This window comes from Carcharhinus amblyrhynchos, chromosome 4 (assembly GCF_965287045.1).
Source record: "Carcharhinus amblyrhynchos chromosome 4, sCarAmb.v2.hapA, whole genome shotgun sequence".
Lineage (NCBI taxonomy): Eukaryota > Metazoa > Chordata > Chondrichthyes > Carcharhiniformes > Carcharhinidae > Carcharhinus > Carcharhinus amblyrhynchos.
The window spans coordinates 112233614-112257047 of NC_137327.1; the positions used below are offsets into that span (position 1 = coordinate 112233614).

Sequence of the window (23434 nt, forward strand, 5' to 3'; positions counted from 1 at the left end):
GGTCATTTTCAAATCTCCTAGAGAGAAGAGACCAAGAATGTCTCTGGGATTTTATTCTGCTGCTTGTAGCTATCCAACTTGCACTGCCGCCACTCATTGTTCTCCTCTGCTTCCTGTTCTGCCATTCTGTTACATCATGATGGACGTGTATCTTAACTCAATCTACCCATCTTAATTGCATAACCCCCTAAAACCCTTATCCAGCAAAGATCCATTTCAATTTTGAATTGTTCAATTGTGTAAGCTTTTCAGGAAGAAAGTTCTAGATTGCCACAACCCAGTTTTTTCCCTACCTCAAAGGTTTGTCACCACTTATGTCCAACATTTGCACCCATTTAATATCAGTTCTGCTCAGAAGCAATCAGTTAGTTATCATTTAACATCACTTCCTCGCAAAAGCCGTAGTGCTCAAAAGCTATCATTAATCTGCCATTTAACAACAATTTCTCTCAAAAGCAATCATTTATCTTTTAGTTGAATTCTGCCCATTCATTTTATCAACATTTTGAACATTCTGAACCTGACTGATTTTAATTTATATCTTCCAAATTCATTAAGATTAATTAGATCCAATTTCTCGTATTACACCCAGCTCTTCAGTTGCTCTCTGTCCATTCACCCTTACTTTAGTACTCCCTTTCATTCATCCTGTTACAAATCACAATTCATTATTTTAAAAATATCTTTATTTCTTCGGAAAATAAAGCTTGTTAATCATAAATATTCATTTACCCTTTTCCCTTTTATAACTTTTCTCCTTCTTGGTTCCCAGACATAAATTTCTCAATCCTGTTTATTGAGGCGTGACCTCGCCTCATTAAACAGCTCTGTCTTCTCTCAAGAGCTATCCAGTTTTCAGTATATCTTGCTGGTTCCTCTACAATTCTATAACCATGGGTTTGACTCATTTCCTGCCACAGAGCAGCACAGGATCAGACTAGAATCATAGAACCCCTACAGTGCAGAAGGATTTATTCTTCCCAGAGACTCAAAAAAAAATTTTTGGCTGTGTAAGTTAATCTGGAGATACATTTCCAAGTCAGAAAATATGAGTATTCCTTCAGTTCCCCATTTGCCACTACCACCCCAACAACCATCCCCATTCCTGCCATATTGGTCAGCCTTCAGTTTTGTTTTTAAATTTAAGGCTATGTTATGGCCCCTCGAGTCTGCACCGACAACAATTCCACCTCGACCCAATCCCCGTATTCCCACATATTTACCCCATTAATCCCTCTAACCTACCCTTCCTGGGACACTAAGGGGCAATTTACCATGGCCAGTCCACCTAACCTGCATATCTTTGGACTAATTCTATGCTTCTTTCCTATTTTACTAACCTTTTCCTTATATATTTATTTTAGGATTTTAATTACCATTATGGACAAGTGACAAAGTTCCACTGAAGGCTATTCTTGTAAATGGTCTTTTGTTGCCTTTATAAGACAGACCTTGGCGTCTCTCTCACCGGACAGGATTCTCTATTACTAATTGTGGCGGTGGCAGGGGGGCTCTAGCTGACCAGAATGGCAGGATTTCGCATCAGATTCTCACTTGGAAGCTCACTAATTATGCACACGTGAATTACCTTCCCAAGCACCTGGCAGGTTGGCAGTTGACTTATCTGCCATGATCAACTGGTGGGTTCAAATGTCCCACAGACTCATTTCGCTCTCCAGCCCACCTGTTTTCAGAAAACCCTCCAGGAAACAAAAAACATTTTAAAAATTTATTTGTTATTATTTATTTATTTATTAGTCACAGATTGACTTGCGATGAAGTTACTGTGAAAATCCCCTAGTCACCACACTCCGGCGCTGTTCGGGTACACAGAGGGAGAATTTAGTATGACCAGTGCACCTAACCAGCATGTCTTTTGGACTGTGGGAGGCAACCGGAGCACCCAGAGGAAACCAATGCAAGAGCCCAGAGCCTGGACCCGGAATCAAACCCAGGTCCCTGGCACTGTGAGGCGGCAGTGCTAACCACTGTGACACTGTGCCAACCCAAAGTACCCTGATGAAGGCAGCAGCATCTGTTTTCATTGCCAGGGCCATCGGGACCCTTATTCATGGAGTCCAGGCCCACAGACATGTGCTCAAAGAAGCACACGAATCCCACATCTCCGGCCTGGGAGACTGTTCCCCAGGAGCTCAGCACAGTATCACCTGCCCACAAAGAGCCACACAGTGCGAGAGGCAGAAAAATGATCTCATCCACTTCACCACAGTAAGTCACCTCTCAACTCCCTCCACTATCAAACTCTCAGCATGGCATCAAACTCAAACAAACCACTCTCTTCACGAATCTCACACATTCAGCTGGGGGGGACACATATCAGCATTCACCCTCTCAACAAGACTTTCACAACACCACCATCCCATCTGTCATGTTGCTAAAACTGCAATCTGTGTCCTTTCTAGATGGGGTTAATGCACACACGAACATGCAATTCGCCCAACTTCTGCTCCACTCTGTCTGATCACATCTCATTCTTTTGTCTTCAGACAGGCCAAAAATGCATCAAGCAAACATGAGTGAGCCCAGGCCCGTGGAGAGATGGCAGAGATACTTATACCCTGTGAATATGAAGGGGCTGCAGCAATGCTTGCCAGTGAGGACCAGGATCGGGTTCTGTGGCAACGCTGAGCTTTGCATGCCCCAACAACCTGATACGGGACTCAGCTCCAGCTATTCACCCAACCTTGCAGGTTACAATGAGTGCCTTGTATTCAGAATTCGCTTCAACTCTTCCACTCAAATTGTCCTTTCCATTTTTCAGATACAACTAGCCTATGGCCAACTCACAGTCTAAAAGCTGTCCAACCCTTTGGAGCACTGGTGAGGATAAGGGGGTTCAGAAAGAATCATCACAGTACTCCCCCACACTCTCCACCGGTGCAGAGACACAGATCTTGGTGATTAGATTAGACCCAGGGTTATTTTCTGGAGTGTCCACATGGGTAACTCTTATCCTCCAACAACCATCCTTGTAGATCATAAAATCATATGTTAATCATAGAATCCCTAGAAGGAAGCCCATCGAGTCTGCACCAATCACAATTCCTCCCAGCCCCTAACCCCATAGCCCCACGTATTTATCCTGCTAGTCCCCCGGACACTAAGGGGCAATTTAGCATGGCCAATCAACTTAACCCGCACATCTTTGGAATGTGGGAGGAAACTGGAGCACCTGGAGGAAACCCACGCAGATTTGGGGAGAATGTGCAAACTCCACTCAGACAGTGACCCAAGCTAGGAATCAAACCTGGGTCCCTGGAACAGTGAGGCAGTATTGTTAACCACTGTGCCGCTGTGTCACCCTAAATGGTTGAGGAGCCAGATGTTCTGACCCCTCAAAAATTCCAAGTACCTGATGTACGAGTTGTGGACCTGTACCCAGCCCATCTGGAGACCATGTGTACGGCAGCTTGCAAGGGTTCCCTTTCCAAGACAGCCTTACATCCCATAGAGCCACATTTCTATCAATGACTACTATTTTTAAAATCTGGTTATTATTTTCTGAAGGCATCGTTATGTAAGTTCTCTTTGCAAATTATTGCTATTTTACCATGTCAACTACTTCTTCACACTGACATTTCCTAAAGCTCAAATAAATCAAATTGATTTTTCTATTGTTTAAATAATTCATTACAGCTCTCTACCCTGACTTCTTTATTTCCCTTTTTGTTTCTCTTATACGCTTTGACAATTGCCCAAGAACCCTCATTTTCCATCAGATGTAACTAGTTCTCTCATGTACCCTATTCTGCTACCATAGATCAATACATTTGTCTTCTCTCAATTCACAGCCCAAGTTCCCGTTATCTCATGCTCTCTGCATTAGTGCATTTATTCTTCAATTCCGCGCAGAAAGAGAGCCCATTCTCCCTGCTGTCTTTTTGTATGCAGCTATATTTGACATGCTTGTACATCTCCAAGCGAACATCAGCATTCACTGCTGCTCCCAAACTCTTAATTTATTTCAGTAGATTTATTAGACTGATTTAATAATAATCTCCCAGATCAAACAAAACTGAAAACATATGTTCAATTTGCAGGGGAAGGGAAGGGGACTCAGAGTTCTTTTTATTTCCTCCGGTCAAGAAATTATTATTTACTTGCATTTAATACGCAATATTTTATCAGTCATGAATGGTTTACATTACTTAATATGTTAAATTCTTCATTACTACAGGCAAATATTCTCCTATGAAAGAGAAAGTCTTTTACATATTGAAAATGGGTGGTCATTCTCCTGTGATTGGGGTGCTTTGTATTTTTAAAACAACTTTACGCAATCTCATTGCCAGAGACAATGGAGTGAACTTAAATGTTTTGGTGCTGTTGTGGCGAGGGAAGGGCATCAGGAACCTGGGAGTTTGAGCAGAGGGCTTTTCAGTGACTTTTTTTTTAATGAACTGCAGCTTTAGTATCACACTGTCAGGTTCCTGGTCTATTGGTGTAGGCAGGTATGACGATGACCCACACTTGACTGCTGAAGCTTCAATGTTTACAGAGATTCTGCAAATACCAGAATGGACCCATTCTACACATGTCGAGAGAAAGAGAGAGAGACACAGCTATCTGAGTGTCCGATGAGGGAAGGTTGCACTCCAGTTCTCAAATGCATCCCTGGACATTTGCTGCAAATTGTAAAGATTCACATGGAAATTCTATTTCCAGCGAATGGAAGGAGGAATCCTGCCTCAGATACCAAGCAGGAGTGCCAGGAAGCGGCAGAGGAGGTCACGAGTAGGAATGTGATGCTCCGCAATTGGGTACATTGTCACAGAAGCTAATGATTTCATTAGGGCAGGAAAGGTGAATGGTAAACGACATTCAAATGCAAGCTCCCTCCTCTGACTTAGCCAATCTTCTCCTGTTCAGCACTCCCCAGACCTATGTTGCAGACACCCCCATTCCTCTCTCTTCATTCATCGCCTCACATCCCCATCTGATCAGCGAACACAGACTCTCACCCACCATTTTATTGCAATGTCACCTTCCACAAATGTTATCATTCCATCCTCTCAAAATATTTCAGTTCATTCAGTCGTAATTGCCTTCTTGTTTGCAGGAGAAGAGAATGCAGAGCACCACGGAGAGACAAAGAACAGAGAGTCGCCTCTGACCGCTGTGGAACAGGACACACTGGAGATGAGCAAAGTTTTGGCATGCATCGCCCTCAGCAATGGAGAAATGGGGAGCAAAATTCTCCGAGCCCATTTACCGCAAGCACAAATCCTATTACCGCTGCTAACTCTCATCTGATCTTCATAACGGGATTTGCAGCCACAGTATCTCAGTTCGAGATCTTCCCCGCTGGTGACATAATCATGTTAACAGATGGGAGTATCAGATTGATTCCCGATGCCAGCAGTGGTGATGAGCTATGGCACTGAATCCCCCTATACCCAACGATAAAACTGGGGTGAGGTGTCTTTAATTTGAATTTGGGATCAGAGCACCCTTTGAAAAGGACGATCACTGTGGAGCTTGGCTTGCCAGCTCTATCAAGCTCTATCCTGCTCAAATGACAGTCAAAACATGCACCCCCTGCTTTTTATTTTTGACAAAGTGTCAGAAGATCTAGGGTGAGAATTTGTCTGTGTTTCTGGAGAGGAACAAGCCGGTTTTCAGTCAGAACCTGACACTTGGCCATTTTTTGGCAACTTCCACTTGGATCTCCCAGTTACGCAGTGACAGGATTAGAAATCATGCAACAACATGGCATACTACTCAGACAGGCTGACTTGATGTCAGTGAACAATGAAAACTGATGATCTGCACTGTGAGAACACTTTCACCTGACCAACGCATGGACTTCTTCTTCGACAGGTCTTGCAAATGTTCTTCAGGAGGTGTTGCTGGAGAAGGACAAAGAATTCTCAGAGAATACATGCTGATGAGGCACTGTCATATGAGCCACGTGCAAATACCAGCAGTTCAGATGCACAGACCTCAGTGGGGTGTCCAAGCTAGGTAGTTGGACTCTCACATGGGGAGGCTCACATCATGTGAACAGGTGCAGGTGTGGCATCCAGTGAGAGTTCTGGAGAATCTCTGTTAGAGGCTGCAGAACCCTCCAGGCCCTGTCCCAACTGCATGCAGATGCTGAGCATCAGGAGACATTGACGAAGAGGAATGTTCTGGAAATCAACAGAAAGTTTGAGAGATTCTGTCAGCAGTTCCAGTCGCACTGTGCACAGTTGGAAAGAGATTGGAGAAGATTGTCTCTACCATGATATCTCTCGCCTGTATGTTGCTGACTACCTCCATGACCACCTGCACAGAGAATCAGATGTGGCAGAAAATAACTGCCTTCTGGCCTGGACCAATGCCTATATACTTAGTCTGCCAGCTTGTACAGGAGTGAGATTAGCCTTATTACATTTAAGTGGGGTGCTGAAAGTTCTCTCCAGCCATTGGCTAGCAGGGAAGTGCAAGTGGGACATGAGTGGGAAGATGAACAAAGAGATTAATGAAATGGGGACTCTGCTCAAAGTGCTGTGACACTTTCCCCCTTCCCCTCCAACTCAGCCAGAGCCAATACATCGCCTCCTGTCCCCATGGCCAAGTCAGCCCCTGCACAGGTGCAGATGGGGCAGTCTTTGGAAGGGCCATCACTGGCCAAAAAAGCCAGAGAACATTGGCCAAGAGCTTCTGAGCAGTCAGTCCTGCCTCTCATTCCCATGAGGATGGCATTAAGTGGAAGTGGCAGAAGAAAGGAAAAGAATTTGTGGTTGACAATGGATAGCGTTAAATTGCCAATTTTATGTTCAGTGTTTATGCACCAACAACTTTATTTCAAAGCTGCATTGTCCTCTCCTCCCCATTGTTAACTATCGCCTACAAAATGAGGAAAACGGTATTTTTTAATTCACTCATCAGATGTGGGTGTCATTGGCTGGGCCAGCATTTATTGCCCATCCCTGAGACACTTAAGAGTCAACCACATTGCTGTGGATCTGGAGTCATATGTGAGCCAGACCAGGTAGGGCTGACAGATTTCCTTCTTTGAAAAATATTAGTGAATCAGATTTTTTTTACAACGATCGATGATGGTTTCATGGTCATCATTAGACTTTTAGTTCCAGATTTGAATAGAATTCAGATTTCACCGTCTGAAATTCACACAGTCTACTGGTTGATATTGAGTTGACAGCAATAGATTTTTGCAGTGTACTTAACCAAAGGACATACAAGATGAATGACTGTTTCACACTGACATGCTTTATTCTGTTACTGTTGTATCATTGCATGGAATTATACAGCACAAATGGTGGCCACTTGGCCCATCATTCGTGTGCTGCAGTTATGAAAGAGCTATCCAGTTATCTGCATTCATCGCCTTGGTCTGCACGCGTTTCCTATCCATCACCTACTTCCAAGCCCAAGTCCCCCTTAGACTTCAAGTCAACAAAATGAGTGCAGTGCACACTTCAGGAGAAATTCAAATGATTTTTTACTTCCATTAAGTTATGATGTATTCATTCGACAACAGCAATTATTGATCAATTTTATCAGATTTTAATTTTTAAAGAACATTTGCATTCATAATAAGCAGTGACCTGGATACTTTCCTCTTTACACAATTTTTAGTCCGATAAACGAATTGCCTTATTCCCAATCTAACTCTTTTAATCATTCAGAGAATACTGCTGAGGGCTAAGTACCCTCAACCTCTAGAGACCGAAGCTTAAATGAAGCTCGGGGATGCATGAGAGAAAAGGTAATGGCTCCTTAAGCTGTTATGGGTCATAAATTATATAGGTCTGGCAGTTTTAGTCAAAGCCCCCAGCAGGCTTAGGTTTAGTCCAAACAACTGTCTGTATTTCTGCTATCTCAGCTGTTCTGGCTCAAAGCACACCGTGTTTGAATGTCACACAGTGCAGTGAAGGATGGACTCCTTGTCGTAGGTTGATGGTCCATTGATTGCACAGGCATTTTCAGGATGTGCACCATTATCAATAAGGTAGAAAATTTGAGCCAAAAGTACTTTGTCAAAAAAAAAGTATCTTTAGAAGCACAATGAAAGAAGATCAATGTTCACATATAAAGGATGCAGCCCTTTCAACAAGCGTCTGAAAGTGTTCAGTGGATTTATCAGGAACGTAACTGAACAATAACCAGTAATATCCAGGGTTCGATCCTCATCCTCTGCTGTTTTTGCAATGAAAAAATATAAGTGTATGTATAGCCTATTTTGAATGACACTGGGAGAGTTGTTTTCAATCAGTTCATTGCCCATGTATATAGCCAAATGACCAGTGCAAAAGTGGGGAAAATCTCCAACTTTGGAGGTTAAAAAAAAGGGGCTGAACGTTGGAAATATCCAACAAAAGAATTTCAAGGTGGGATTACGAGCAGTATTGTGAAATGCGATGGCCCAGAAATTGGATGATGCCCTAAGCAAACACATGCTTATTCAGTGGCCAAGGCTCGTGCTTGCAACAGACATAGGGCGAGGCAGTGGTGCAGTAGTATTGTCATGAGACTAGCAATGCAGGGACCCAGAGCAAGATCTGGGGACCTGGGTTCAAATCCCACCACAGCAGATGATGAAATTTGAATTTAATAAAAATCGGGAAATGAATGTCAAATGATGACCATGAAACCATTGCCAATTGTCATAAAAACCCATTTGGTTCATTATTGTCCTTTAATGCCATCGTTATCTGGCCTACATTTGAGTCTAGATCCACAGCAATGTGGTTGACTCCCAAATGCCCTCTGAGAGGGTAGAGACAGGAGTGGCATGGTGGCACAGTGTTAGCGCTGCTGCCTTACAGCGCCAGGGACTCAGGTTTGATTCCTGGCTTAGGTGGCTGTCTGTGTGGAGTTTGCACGTTCTCCCTATGTCTGTGTGGGTTTCCTCTGGGTGCTCTAGTTTCCTCGCACAGTCCAAAGATATGCTGGTTAGGTGCACTGGCCATGTTAAACTCTCCCTCAGTGTACCCGAACAGGCGCCGGAGTGTGGCAACTAGAGGATTTTCGCAGTAACTTCATTGCAGCGTGAGCCTACTTTACTTTAGGGACAGGCAATAAATGCTGGCCAGGCTATAAACGCTGGTAGCACTCACAATTATGCAGGTATGCAGACCATATAACTGGAGTGCATATAACCACAGCATGCATGTACAAATTGTGTATCTGCACGTGCTCAACAGTTGAGCCTGGCTGCTACCAGCCACCATTTAACCCTAACCTGGATTGCCTACCTCTGCCTGAAGCTGGCAGGCTGGGATTTTGCCCCTGCCCTCCCACCCACCCACTCCCCAGGACCAACATGCGGTCTCTAAAGCTACAACTCTCCAAGTCCCATAGATGACAACTCTCCAAGACCCACAGGCACCTCCCCAACCTGCAGCCCTGACACTGGATCTCAGCAAGGAGGTAGTTTGCGGGTGGTATCTGGGGTGTGAGCATATAAATGAAGGAAAATGAAAATTGAAAGCATGAACAAAAACAAGTTGGTGGTAAAAGCTGTCGAGGCCACACTTCATATTAAAAGATGCAAATGTTACTTTTATAAATTACAGGAAATAAAAGCATTGTAAATTTAATCATTCATTTTCACACCACAAAATATAATTATATTTACTGCTGAGTGGTCTGTATTTTAGATTAAAGTATACCATTAAATTCAAATACAAAATCACTCAACAGTAAACAGTGATTCTTTCATTCATGCCTTGACAAGGGAGGTAGTCTGCTGTCCTAATCCAGTGTGTTTTAGATGTCACTCGAGGTCCACATGTAGTTGACCCTTGAATGCCTTCTTAAATGTCCCAGCCAGTCACTCAGCTGTATTCAGGATGGCATTTTCTCAAGGACAATTAGGGATGTGCAATAAATACAGGCCTTACCTGCAACACCCACTTCCTGTGAATGAATAGAAAGCCTTAACAATTAGTTGCCACCTCTTAGCTAGTAGAGTGAGAGTTTCTGGTCTTGATATATTCAGCTCTGCATTATTTCTGATTGATAAGCATATATCTGTCCACTTGCACTATGTTAGAAATGTTTAACTCTCACAAGAGAGGCAGCACAGTGGCACAGTGATTGGCATTGCTGCCTGACAACGGCAGGGACCTGGGTTTGATTCGTGGTTTGAGACACTGTATGGAGTTTGCATGTTCTCCCATGTCTCTGTGGGTTTCCTCCAGGTGCTCCAGTTTCCTCCCAAAGTCCAAAAGATTTGCTGGTTAGGTGCGTTGACATGAACAGGCACTGGAGTGTGGCAACTAGGGGAATTTCACAGTAACTTCATTCCAGTGTTAATTTAAGCCTTACCTGTGACTAATAAATAAATAAACTTCTTACTTTAATTGTCTGATTTCAGGATTATTCTTCTTTGCTCTATTCTGGTTTCATGATAATAAGCCCTCGACACCTGTACTTCCTTGTTCAATTTGGTATTAACAATTCCATCGTCTCTTTTAGACTTCTGATCAGCTGCTGATACTGATCTTGATAGCCTGTCTTTCAAACATCAGGTAATCATGATCCCAATGTTCTGCTTTTAAATCAGAATACAAAGTGCGCCTAGTCGTGAACTGTAGAAGTAAATCTATATTTTCCAGGGTGTCAACTTCATTTAACCTGATTGAAGTTCTTCTGAATATCAACTTACTGTGTTACGATCGTGTTAGTGACTGTTAACATTTAAGGAAGAAATCCAAACACCCAGCAAGTAACCAACAAAACTACACCACAAGATTTCACTTTTTTAAAACAAAAAACAAGTTTTATTACATTTGAAAAGGAATTAAATAAAATCAGCATTATTAAATTAACACTATTGTCCACAGTTACATATTAGCCTAGAATGTTGGAATCCTACAGTGCAGAAGGAAGCCATTCAGCCCATCAAGTCTGCACTGACCACAATCCCATCTGGCCCTATCCCCATAACTCCATGCATTTATACTAGCTAACCCCGCCGACACTAAAGGACAGTTTAGCACAGCCAATCCTCTTAATCCGTGCATCTTTGGACTGTGGGAGGAAACCGGGGCACCTGGAGGAAACCCACGCAGAGACAGGGAGAAAGTGGAATCTCCACATAGACAGTGACCCAAGCCAGGAATCAAAGCTGAGTCCTTGGTGCAGTGAGGCAACAGCACTAACCACTTTGTCTCCATGCCAGCCACTATAAACTGAATTTTACTTTTGACTTTCCCCAAAAAGATCATTTATCTTACAAAATCATGAGGGTTCATTCACTTTTCCTAGGACCAACCTAAAGGAATGCCACAGACCTCTAGAAGTAACTTAAATTCTCCTCAGTGTTCTAACTGTGTTCCAGGTTAAGAATCTATGGGTTCCTTCCATTAGCTTTGTGGCCATACCTTTTATTTACAGAAAAGCCTCCACCTTTTCTTTACAGCCCTCATGATTGTGGATGCCTCAACTCCTTGTTCAGGGTGTCAACAGATATCTAACTGCCTTCCCATAGTTTTCAAAGCATACTCTGTTGACTGCTTTCTGTCACAAGGCTCTATGGGGACCATTGCAGATTTTTTTCCACTACCTACAATGTATAGCAGATCTCCCATCTGCTTTTCTCTCATGAAATTGAACCCCACCCTCATTCCAAATGGTGAACCATGAGGTTAGTATTTTCTCTACTTTAAATGAAGGTATGATTGTTGCCTCCTGTGGACATTCTCCATCTGATGAAATGCAGCCTTTGCCACAGCAAAACCACAAATGGTGTTGCTTGTTCATGAAACTAAACTGCTTGCTTTTGTCAGTAAAGCCACAAAGATAAATAAAACCAAATAACCCTTGAACCAAAGCTGCAGCCTGAATCACTATGTGGCAAAATGACATGATTTGGAATGATTCAAACAGGATTGCAAACAAATTATTTTACCTTCAATACAGCTTTTTGGTTCTAAAGCCCATAGGAATAATTTCTCTACTGGAGTTTTGTGACCTTCTTTCCCAAAGTTGCTAGCTGTTAACTTTTATTGTGGAGATAACGATAGACAACGTGACTCTACCAAGAGGTCCAGAAATAGATTACCTACTGTTAACGTATTCTGTTCACAATCAACTCTAACCTGATAAGATACAGACAGGTTAGTTTTTAACTGTAATTAACTCCAAGCTGGTTGAACTGCATTTGCTTTCAGTTTCTTAATCAGAGGCCTCAATTTTTTTCTATTAAAACTTTAGTTTCGAAAATTAAATTCCATATTCTAAAACATGTGAATTATGAACTAGATTTTCACAACAATGTTTTTTTGGAGGGACTTGAAAAGGGCATCCTTTACATGCTCAGCACATCTTTCAATGCAGCTAACTACTTATAAAGTAGATCATCATCATGTACTGGACTAAATATATAGCTGTAAATACAAGTGTAAACACAACCAACAAAAACTTACATTTATCTAACAATTTTATTACACTCTATGGAAGCATAGTCAAACAAAAATCCCAAGTTTATATCATCTTTCTTTCTCAACCTTACTGCACATCTGTTCAGTATTTGTTTATTACAGAAGGAATTTGCTACCATATCTCTCTATCTATTTATATTGTTGCGAAGTTGGGTAGAGTACTTGTGGATTGGGAGGTAGGAAGTTAGAATTTAGTGTTTGCAAAATCGTAAAATGCTAGGGAGGAAAGCATTGTGATTCCATTTAAAGGTGTGCGTAGCTATGCTTAGAGGTTTAAAAATGCAAGTTCATGGAGAGCCCAAACTGAAACATTTATATGAAAGGCCAAGCAGCTGTTTTTACCAAGACAACAGGCTTTTGAATTTAGCCAATCAATTTGAATCAGGCACTTAAATACCAAAAAACTATTAAATTTAAATCTGATGGTTTTGACAAGTTAGGGCCAATTGTCTTGTGGGAAATATTGACATGTCATCGCGGGTATAAAAGAAGGGAGCAGTGGGACAAAGAGGGAGAGCAACTAACACCTGCCAGGGCTAATAGCTCTCAACTCTCAAGAAAGAGAGAACTACTAGCTGTTGTAGCTTCATCTATGTCTTAGAGAAAACATCATCTAGATAGCAAAGTGGAGTGCCCCAGGGGTCGGTGCTGGGGCCTCAGCTATTTACCATTTATATAGATGATCTGGAGGAGGGAACCGAGTGTATGGTGTCGAAATTTGCTGATGACACCAAGATTGGTGGAAAGGCAAGTTGTGCAGAGGGTGTGGAGAGTCTACAGAAGGATCTAGATAGGCTGGGCGAATGGGCCAGGAAATGGCAAATGGAATTTAATGTTGGCAAGTGCGAGGTGGTCCACTTTGGTAGGAATAATGGTAGGAAGGATTATTACTTACGTGGGGAAAAACTGCAGCAGGCAGCGGTGCAGAGGGACCTTGGGGTCCTTGTGCATGAGTCGCAAAAACCCAGCTTGCAGGTGCAGCAGGTGGTCAGGAAGGTGAATGGGATGCTGGCCTTCATAGCGAGGGGGATTGAATATAAAAGTAGGGAGGTCTTGCTGCAGCTGTATAGGGCATTGGTGAGGCCGCAGCTAGAGTACTGTGTGCAGTTTTGGGCGCCGTACCTACGCAAGGATATTTTGGCCTTGGAGGGAGTGCAGAGGAGGTTTACTAGGCTGATGCTGGAGTTGAGGGGGTTGAGCTATGAGGAGAGGCTGAATAAACTAGGCTTGTACTCGTTAGAGTTTAGAAGAATGAGGGGAGATCTCATTGAGACGTATAAGATGATGAATGGGTTGGATAGGATAGAGGTGGAGAGACTCTTCCCGCTCAGAAAGGACAGTAGGACTAGGGGGCACAGCCTCAAGATAAAGGGGGGGTGGTTTAGAACGGAGTTGAGGAGGAACTTCTTCACTCAAAGGGTGGTGAATCTCTGGAATTCTCTGCCCGTTGAAGTGGTGGAGGCTGCCTCGCTAAATATTTTTAAGACGCGGGTTGATGGGTTTTTGATAAGAGAGGGGATTAAGGGTTATGGGGAGAGGGCGGGAATGTGGAACTGAGCCACGACAGATCAGCCATCATCTTATTGAATGGCGGGGCAGGCTCGAAGGGCTAGATGGCCTACTCCTCCTATTTCTTATGTTCTTATGTACTACAGAAGAAAGAAGTTCCAAACAGAAGAATCAATAGAGAAAGCCCAGAATATTACACAAGACACAAAACCTTGTTGTAATTTAGAGAGTGATTAAATTCTGTTTTGTTAATGCATGGAAATTTGATTTATTTATTTGAACAGCATACCATTAGAATCTTGTTTTATTCAGGAACAGTTAATAGAAGTGATTTATTTGGTTTGTTAATAGTTTAGTTAATTTGCTCACTGTTAGTTAGATAAATAAATTGTTACATGTTGATTTTAGAGAGTCAGGGATTTATTTTTACTTAACCATTAAACGTTGCTGAAGAGCAGGTCGTATCACATCACACACACCTTTTTACAGATTATAGGGCGAGGTACTCCTCTTTGGGTCTTTCAGTGTTAGTTCTCAGAGGGGGGAATCAACCTCTGCTTTATAACGGTATGGGATACTTAGGTTGCAGGATTACAAAGGGCAACAGGTAGGTGCACCCAATGGTTTTTATCCCTGTGAATGGTTTCTGTCAGTCAGCTTTCCTTCACTGAATTGTGAGTTGCATATGGGAACCACTCTATTCTGATATGTGGACTGCTAGTTGGGACATCCAAAGGGATCGGATGCTAAGAATTAGTCTGCTCTGTTCTGACTGATGCTAGATGGCCTGCCTTGCATCTCCTCAAGCTCACTGATAAAATCCCTTCTTAGAGTGACTCTGATTCATAGAGGTGATGACTTAGGATGGGGAAAATGCAATTTCTCTTTAGTTAAACTATCATTAGCATTCCAGAGAAAATGTTGCTGACCGTAAACTCAGGAATAAATATTACACCTCAGCTGCAGTAGTGTTTCACATGTTACCTCATTTATTCTAATCAGCACTTGCTGCTAAATGAGGCTCCTAATGTCCTTTATTTTTCTAACAAGAAATATCTGTCTGAGGTAGCATTAGAATTTGAGCAACCCTTTCACTCAAGTTTTTCTGCACAAAAAAAAATCTTGTGACTGACTGACAGCAAGGTTCCGAATGATGGATCAAAGCATTAAAGTTTGACTTTGCATCACAAAGTCCCCTTCTGAACAGAATTGCTAAATTTTATCCAGGCAATTGTCAAAGTTTATAGACCTTTGAAAAACTATGGTTGGCTACCATTTAATTGTTGTCATTTTTTAAGAAAGGATATACACGTGCAGCCTTACTTTTGCTGCAGTTTTGTCCTTGATTTTAATTATAAATATCTCAAACAGGAGCTTTTCTGCTTTCACCTTGTCAAGGTCAGAGTGTTGGTGAGAAGAGTACCTTGTACCTTTCATCACAAGAAGGCTTCTAATGGGCAAATCCTATTATATAATTCCTGACACATACAACCTACGAGCAACATTTCAATCGATTTTAGATAAGCATTTGCTATTCAATAGCTATTGTATTTGAAAATATAATGACATTTATTGCGAACTGTGCCATAATTCACACTTCAAACTCAATTAGCATCTGTATCAGCATGCATTTCCATCCTGCAAAGATCCTATATCAAACAATTAAAGACAGAGTAATTCACGCCAGTTTTGCTTATAGAAATTACGTTTTCGGACCTCAAAAGGGCAAATCAGCTCAAATATTGCTGCGCCTTAGCAGAAGGATATTGTATTGCACATTGTGATATAATACTACAATATTTATAATCTAGTTAATCATCCGAGTTATAATACAGGTGCCCCACTAATTTATTCATTTATTTCCCATCTATCATACTTTAAATATCATACTTCCAAGTTCCAAAGCTATGGAAGGAAAGGCAGTCATTTCACACTGGGCTCTGAGGAGCAGCCCCTATCCACATGGAAATACCCATCAGCAATTTACTTCCTTTCCACATCAGTTAAACTTAATATTAAAGAAACAGATCTGGCCAGAGGCAATGGAATAAGAACCCAATGAACTGCATGCTGGTGTTTTAATGGATGTGGTTGCAAAGATAGTGGATCCCTTAGTTGAAATTTCTAGTGACTCACTAAATTCCAGGACAGTACCAGAAGATTGGAGAACAGTCAATGTGACGATCTTTTTCAAAAAGGAAGAGAGGCAGAAGGCAAGGAAATATAGGCCTAACAGTTTTACTAAAGAGGAAATAGTTAATCATGTAGGAAAGTTGAATATTATCAAACCTATTCAACATAGTAGTATGAAAGGTAAATCAAGTTTGCCAAATTTGCTTGAAACCCTTGAAGATGTAACAGGGAGATTAGATAGAGGGGAACCTGTAGGTGTAGTGTATTTAGATGTCCAAAAGGCATTTAGAAAAGGTGCCATATAAGAAGCTGGTGCATAAAATGAAAGCCCATGTGATGGTATGGATGAAAACTGGTTGATACATAGAAACAGAGAGTTGGAATAAATGGTCGGGGGTGGGAGGGGGAGGGGAGATGTAACTAGTGGAGTATCACAATGATCAGTTCTTGGCCTGCAATTATTCACTATTTACATTAATGACCTGGATGAACAAACCAAATATAAGATTTCTAAACTTGCTGATGATGAGATACATAGAAGGGCAGATTGTCATAAGGACTTTGTGATTCTGCAGCCAGATATAGATGATTTGGTGACTGGGTGAAAACCTGGCAAGTGCATTTCAATGTGGCAAGGTGATGCACTTTGGTGGGAGGAATCAGAAAGCAGGTTATTACCTAAATGGAGAGAGAGACTGCAGGTGAGTGAAGCCCGAAAAATCGAAGTGTTCTAGTGTGTGGATCACGAAAGCTAGCAGGCAGGTCCAACAAGTAGTTAAGAAGGCAAACAGTATTTTGGTCTTTATTGCAAAGGGGTTGGAGATTAAAAATAGGGAGAATTTGTTGAAATTGTACAGGGTGTTGGTGAAGCCTATAATTTTGGTCCCCTTACATAAACAAGAACATAGCAACTTTGAAGGCAGTAAAGGAAATTTACCAGGCTAATGCCTGGGATGAGAGGGTTGTCCTATGAAGAGAGACGAAGCAGCCTAAATCTGTATTCCTTGGAGTTTAGAAGAGTGAAGGGTGACCTTATTCAAACACATACAATTCTGAGGGGTTTTGACAGGGTAAACTGTGAGATACCTTCACTGCTCAGAGAGCATTGAACAAGGGGACATACCCACAAAATAAAGGGCTGGTTATTTAAAACTAAGATGTGTAGAAATTTCTTTGCGCAGAGGGTGGTGAATCTGTGGAATCCTCTGGCCCAAAGGATGGTGGAGGCTGGATTATTTGAAGTGCTTAAAGTAATGGTGGATAAACATTTGATAGATCAGGGAATAGAGGGCTATGGGAAATGGCACAAAGGATTTGAGGCTGGCATAGATCAGCCATGATTGCATTGAATGGCAGGGCAGGCTTGAAGGGCTTGGTGGCCTACTCCTGCTTCTATTTCTTGTGCATTCTTCTAATAGATTATGTATGGTATGGTATAACACCATTAACAAATGCACGATTTGATTTACTGTCAGCAAGGCAGGAAGAGTTCTGCTAGCTTTTGCATTAACTTAACATATAACTATACCCATAGGTTTTATAAAAATAGGATGTGTTTTTGAGTTATTAATGAGGGCATAAAAAATGTTTTTGTGCAATAAGGCAGTCAAAGGTGCTTGACAGAATGCGTGCACCACATTGGAAAATGGGCTTCAAGACAGGTAAATGCAATGCACTGTGTATTGGAAGCTAAAATTAGATGTATGACAAAACTGAAGATATTAATTGATATATCAGACATCGGGGCGAATTTCCCCGTTCTGCCCGCCACAGAAATCGTCCATTGACCTAGGGCGGGACTTTACGGTTTCAGGGCGAGCGTAGCCAGAAAATCACGTCCATCAAGTCCAAAAAGAGAAAAGCCACATAATCAGAATGCTGGATTGAGTATAAGTTCCAAATTCATACCGGAGCTACATACACTTTGTTTAGACCATACATGTAATTCTACTCAATACAACAGAGAGGTATGTGACAAATTACACGTCAGCACTCTTTGGGTTTAGGGCTTTCTTGTAAATATGCCCAATCAGAAATACACATCCACTGCCTAATACCCTGCCATGTGGTAGTCAGTGTGGTCCAAGAATTAACAATGAAATTCCTCCTTCTGCTGATGTCTGACCATACATCTTTCCTACCTTTTGGAAGGCAGACTGATTAACTGTAAGTCTACAAACTAGTTTATCTTATATATAAAACATATGAATAGACACAGTAGTGTTTACGTGAATTTCAATTTATTTTTCACAATATAGAAAACATTAAAACAATGTCCAACAGATAAACAAAACCTCTGAGCATAGTTGGCTCTAATCCTAAGGAGCAAATGCCAGCATTCTGTGACTTCATTGCATTATGAGTTACGACCAATTCAACTTTCCTGTCCCAGTTGGGCAGGAAGTCAAACATTTGCGGCTCGATTTTACTGGCTCTTCACGCCACTTGTCTGCTGCAGCGAGGTTGGAGAATTTGGCACCCAGCCAAATCTCTGTTCACTGCAGTGGAAAGGGAAAATCCCACCGACGTGAACAGTGCCAATGTTCCAGCCTTGATCTTTGACCCTCAGTGGTGGGGATTGGCCAGTTGATCAACTGTCCATTCTTCTGCTACCCATGTAGCTTTGAGATGTTGAGATCAATATTGGTTTCAATTGACTGAAACTTTCCAGCACATTGTATGTAAATTTAACCAGTTAGGTTTCTGTTGTGCTCCGATCTCAGAAGATTATGGGTTCAATTCCTATTCTGGAACTTGAGCAGAAAAAAATCAAGGCTGACACTACAGTGCAGTAGTGTAGGAGTGCTGCACTGTTGGATATGCCGTCATTCAGCTGAGATGTTAAACCAGGTGAATGGTGAATGGAAAAGGTAATAACTGGAACTCTCCGGTCTCACACACCCTGCTACCAGCGATAACAGAATTTGGTGCTCAGCGGGACTACAGAATCCCAGGTGCAGACGAGGTCAGAGAATTCTGACTAACATAATTCCATTTTTGAAAAAGAACAGAAGAGTTAACCATGATAACCTGGCCAACATTCAGCCCCCAGTCAACATTATTTTACAAACTATAATCTGATTATTATCACAACACTGCTGGTGGACTATGTGTGTGCAAATTGTCTGTTGTGTCTCTTATGTTACAGCAGTCATTCAAGCTGATATGGAAACAGCGTTATTCAGTCATTTAATCTGAATCTAATATGCATTCTCAGAACATTGTCTTGTATAGTGGATTTAGTTTGTTATGGGCAGAATTTAACACAATGGCCTGAATTTTACCAGCATGCCTGTCCCGATTCCAGGGGTGGGTGAGGCTCGGAGAACACCGTTCTCCGTTGGCCTCGGGTGGGATCGTACAAAACCTGGACAGATGTGCGGGTAAAATTCCATCCTATATCTTCAAATAAATGAATCTCGGATGAATAGACAATAAAATCTTTGTGATTGGGGCCATCCAGGACTTAGACTTGGTGCTGAGCAAAGCAACAAACTGATCCTTATAATCTTACAGAAATTATTTATGAACAGTGATGACTTATTAGGGCTCGTCAGCCTGAAAACCAAAGTACAAAGGGTATTAAACCAGGAAAAACACTTTCATATACATTAATGCAGAAGAACAAGAGGGCACAGGTTCAGAATTGTGAAGGGAGCATTTGAAACAGATGCCAAGAAGTAATTCATTAGAGAATAATGAGTAACCTCAATGGGTTGCCAGGAGGAATTGTTGAAGCCAGAACATATGTAAGAACCAGCTAGATGCTGTAATGTCAGGATTGTGAGTTGATAATCAGAAAGATAAAAACCAAGTGCATGAAGGGGCATCATCAGTACCCCCTGCACATTCTTACCATTGTTTGTACTGTCTTGACAGAATTTTTCAGAGTTCGCTGAGTCAAGGGAAGAAATATGATTGCTGAAACGTGATTAGATACCTTTATATTGAAAGAGGTTCAGTCAAAGACAGTACTATAAGAAAATGTATTGCAAGATAAAGATAAAAATTGTTGGAAAGTCCAACCCAGTGCCAAAACATTTCATTAATGCTCAGTCAATCCATTGGCACCCTCAATAATCTAGAGTGTAAAACTTACATTTCCAATGTTTTCATAGTTAAGAAAACATTCATCCTGCCACCCTTGGAATGTGGGCATCACCAACATTTATTGCTCATCCTTAATTGAGAAGTTGATGATGAGTTGGTGTAGGTATATCCACAGTGCTGTTAGGAATTGAGTTCCAGGAATTTGACCCCGCTACAGTTCCAGGTCATGGTTGTGTGTTACTTGGGAATTTGCAGGTGATTGTATTTCGATCCTCCTGCAGTCTTTGTTCTTCTAGGTCGTAGACATCATGTGTTCAGAAGATGCTACTGAAGGAACTATTTTGAATTGCTGTGGTGCATCTTGTAAGTGATACACACTGTTGCCATAATACAGCAGAGTGGAGGAAGTGAAGTCTTAAAGTGGTGGGCAGGGTACCATTCAAATGGGCCACCTTGTTCTGGATGATATTGAGCATAGTGAGTGTTGTTGAAGCCACACTTATCCAGGCAAGTGAAGAGTATCTCATCACGTTCATGGCTTCTATCTTGCAGATGGTGGAAATAATTGGGGGACTCAGGACATGAGATGCACAGAATTCAAATCTTCTTACATGCTGCTATCACCATTGGAGTTAAGTGGCTAGTTCAATTATGTTTCTGGCCACTGGTGATCCTCAGAAGATTGAATTCTGTGATGTTAATGCCATTGAACATTACGGTGAGATGGTCAGATTCTCTCTTGTTGGACAGGATCATTGCCTGGCATTTGTCTGGTGCAAATATTACTTGCCACTTATCAGCCCAAACCTGAATATCATTCAGGTTTTATTGCATGTGTGCATGGATCCTTCATTATCTGAGGAGTTGTGATTGGAACTGAATACTGTGCAATTAGAGCAAACTTCTGCACTTTTGAACTTATGATGGAAGGAAGGATCATCAATAAAGCAGCTGAAGATGCATCGCCCTGGGATTCTGCCGTGAGGAACTCCTGCAGTGATGTCTGGAGATTGAGATGATTGGCCTCCAACATACAGAACCATCTTCCTTTATGTCAGGTCTGACTCCAAACAGCAGAGAGATCCCCATTATTCCCAGTGACTTCAATTTTACTTGGGTGCCTTGAAGCCACAGTCAAATTCTGTCTTGATATCAAAAGCAGTCGACTTCTCTTCACCTCTAGAATTCAACGCTTTTGTCCACTTTTGAACCAAAGACGTAATGAGATCAGGAATCAAGCGCTACTGGAGGAACTCAGACTGAGCACCAATGAACAGATTATTTGTGAACGTGTGTTGTTTAATAGTACTGTCAGCGATATTTTCCATCATTCTGCTGATGTTCGAGAGTCAGCTGATGGAGTTGGATCTGCTGAATCAGATTCATCCTGTCTTTTTTTTGTGGACTGTCATACCATGGCGATTTTCTACATTGGCAGGTGGACAATATCAGCTCTTTGGCTCACCAGGGAGAAAGACTGCACAATCCAGGCTTATACAAAACTACTTTTTCAACATAGCCTGAAGTATAACTCAGGTCTACTCTCAGACTTGGTACCTGTACTGTAGCAGCATCTAAAAGTCTTGTCTGATAAAAGTGCATCACTCCAGATATGGCATTTGAAGTTCTTTTTTGCATTGCCTAATGATGAAAAATAGGTTAGCACACAAAGTTTCCTAATGAAATTCTGCTAATCAGTACTTGTGGAGAAACCAATTATACCACACCATATGTTCAAACTGAAGTTGAATTTAATTAGTCTTGTCATTTGCTCTTATTGTACTATTAATAAATTCATGGTTTTCTCCAATTCAACTTTAGATGAAACTGCCAAATTAAAAAAAATAATGAATTCCTGCTTTTATTTGGCAGTTGACAAAAAATGTTAACATACGCCATTCATTTCAACAGCAAGATGAGATTATGCCAGTGAAGTTTGATGAGTCCCTTGTTTGGGTGGCAGCTGAACAACCAATTAAAGACCAACAGTTTCTTCTGAATTCAAAAATCCTGGAAGTGTGTGGAAATCTTCCTATTTATTGGCTCCGTCCATCCGATTTGCAAGGTAAACACAACAGAAGTGAAAGTATCAAAAGATTTTGCATCTGATTTCATGTTTGCATCAATGAGACTATTTTGTCGTTAATAAAGTGGTATGTTCAAGTACTCTTGTTCGATCATACAATGCTTATAAGACAAAACTGCTGCTGCACACTGATCACATCAATAATTAATTTTATATCATTACTTCAATATCTTGCACATTTTAAATTGAATGGCTGGTTCCTTCCCTAGTGAATTATGTAATCATGATAATGAGAAAGTAAAAATTATTGACAAAAATAACTTCAGAGCGAGATTTTAAACTTTCACTTAACCATCCAAAGTGATTATGTTGCATTTTATACAAAGAATATAGGATATCCATCAGTGAGTAACAAGATAATTGAGGCAGTCAAACAAATATTACTTCTTAAAAGGGAAAAGGTCAAAAAGTTTCTAATTATTAAATCCCAAAATTAGATTTTAGCTCGGAGCTCACTCATGACAATTTGTTCTTTTTTATGACAGGTAAATGTGGAAAATATAGTGGGTAATGTTGGCGTGTGAGCATGCAACATGTTCACATGGCAATCTGATGCCCAATATTTTTATCCTAGCGTTATTTCAGATGAATAGCACTCTTAGTAAAGAAGTGAATCAAAGAAGGTTAAGTGCTTGCCTCCAAATGATCACCGACTATAATTCCTAGGCTAAAATGTTTAGTTTGCCGGTAATGGGTTTAGTTGTATTTCAAGAGGTGCGCGCTGCCAATAACTATGTCCTGTTGAAGGTGGTGGGATAACATCCTAGTTTATTAATGGCCTTGAACATTGATGAAAGAGTAGTGGTAAGTTATATTTTACTGTATTTAACAGATTTTAGCTCACGAAAGGTATACGATTAATTGATTATATTTATCTTTACAAATGTTCTTATCAAAGCACTGAATGAATATTGACCCAAGAACCACTAATGCTTGACACAAAGTGTAAGATATAGAAAACCACTAATTATTTTCATAAACCTATAATGGATGTGCCAAAGGCAAGCTTTGAGGCTGTATTGATCACAAATTAATGGCTAGCTGCTTATAGATTGCTACTCGTCTAGACAAAAGTCATTTCTGGTTAGGTTTTTTTCTGGAATAGAAAGAAACGTCATTTCAATCTTCTGTTCCCTTACTCCCCCATGCAGTTCAATTTCTACCACATGCACTAGATGAAATGAGTGCCTTTGCTGACGGGAAATAGAATGTCAACAATTTCTGATAACAAAACCCATTT

General features: G+C 41.2%; 1 protein-coding gene across 2 annotated transcripts in view; it reads left to right on the forward strand.

Moving 5' to 3' along the window:
* Nucleotides 1-23434, forward strand: part of tnmd (tenomodulin) — a 152232-nt gene that overhangs the window by 93196 nt on the left and 35602 nt on the right. For both annotated transcript variants that reach the window (XM_080188248.1, XM_080188249.1), the window contains one exon: nt 22020-22173. In XM_080188248.1, the coding sequence (XP_080044374.1) occupies nt 22020-22173 (154 nt within the window). The remainder of the gene's footprint in view (nt 1-22019; nt 22174-23434) is intronic.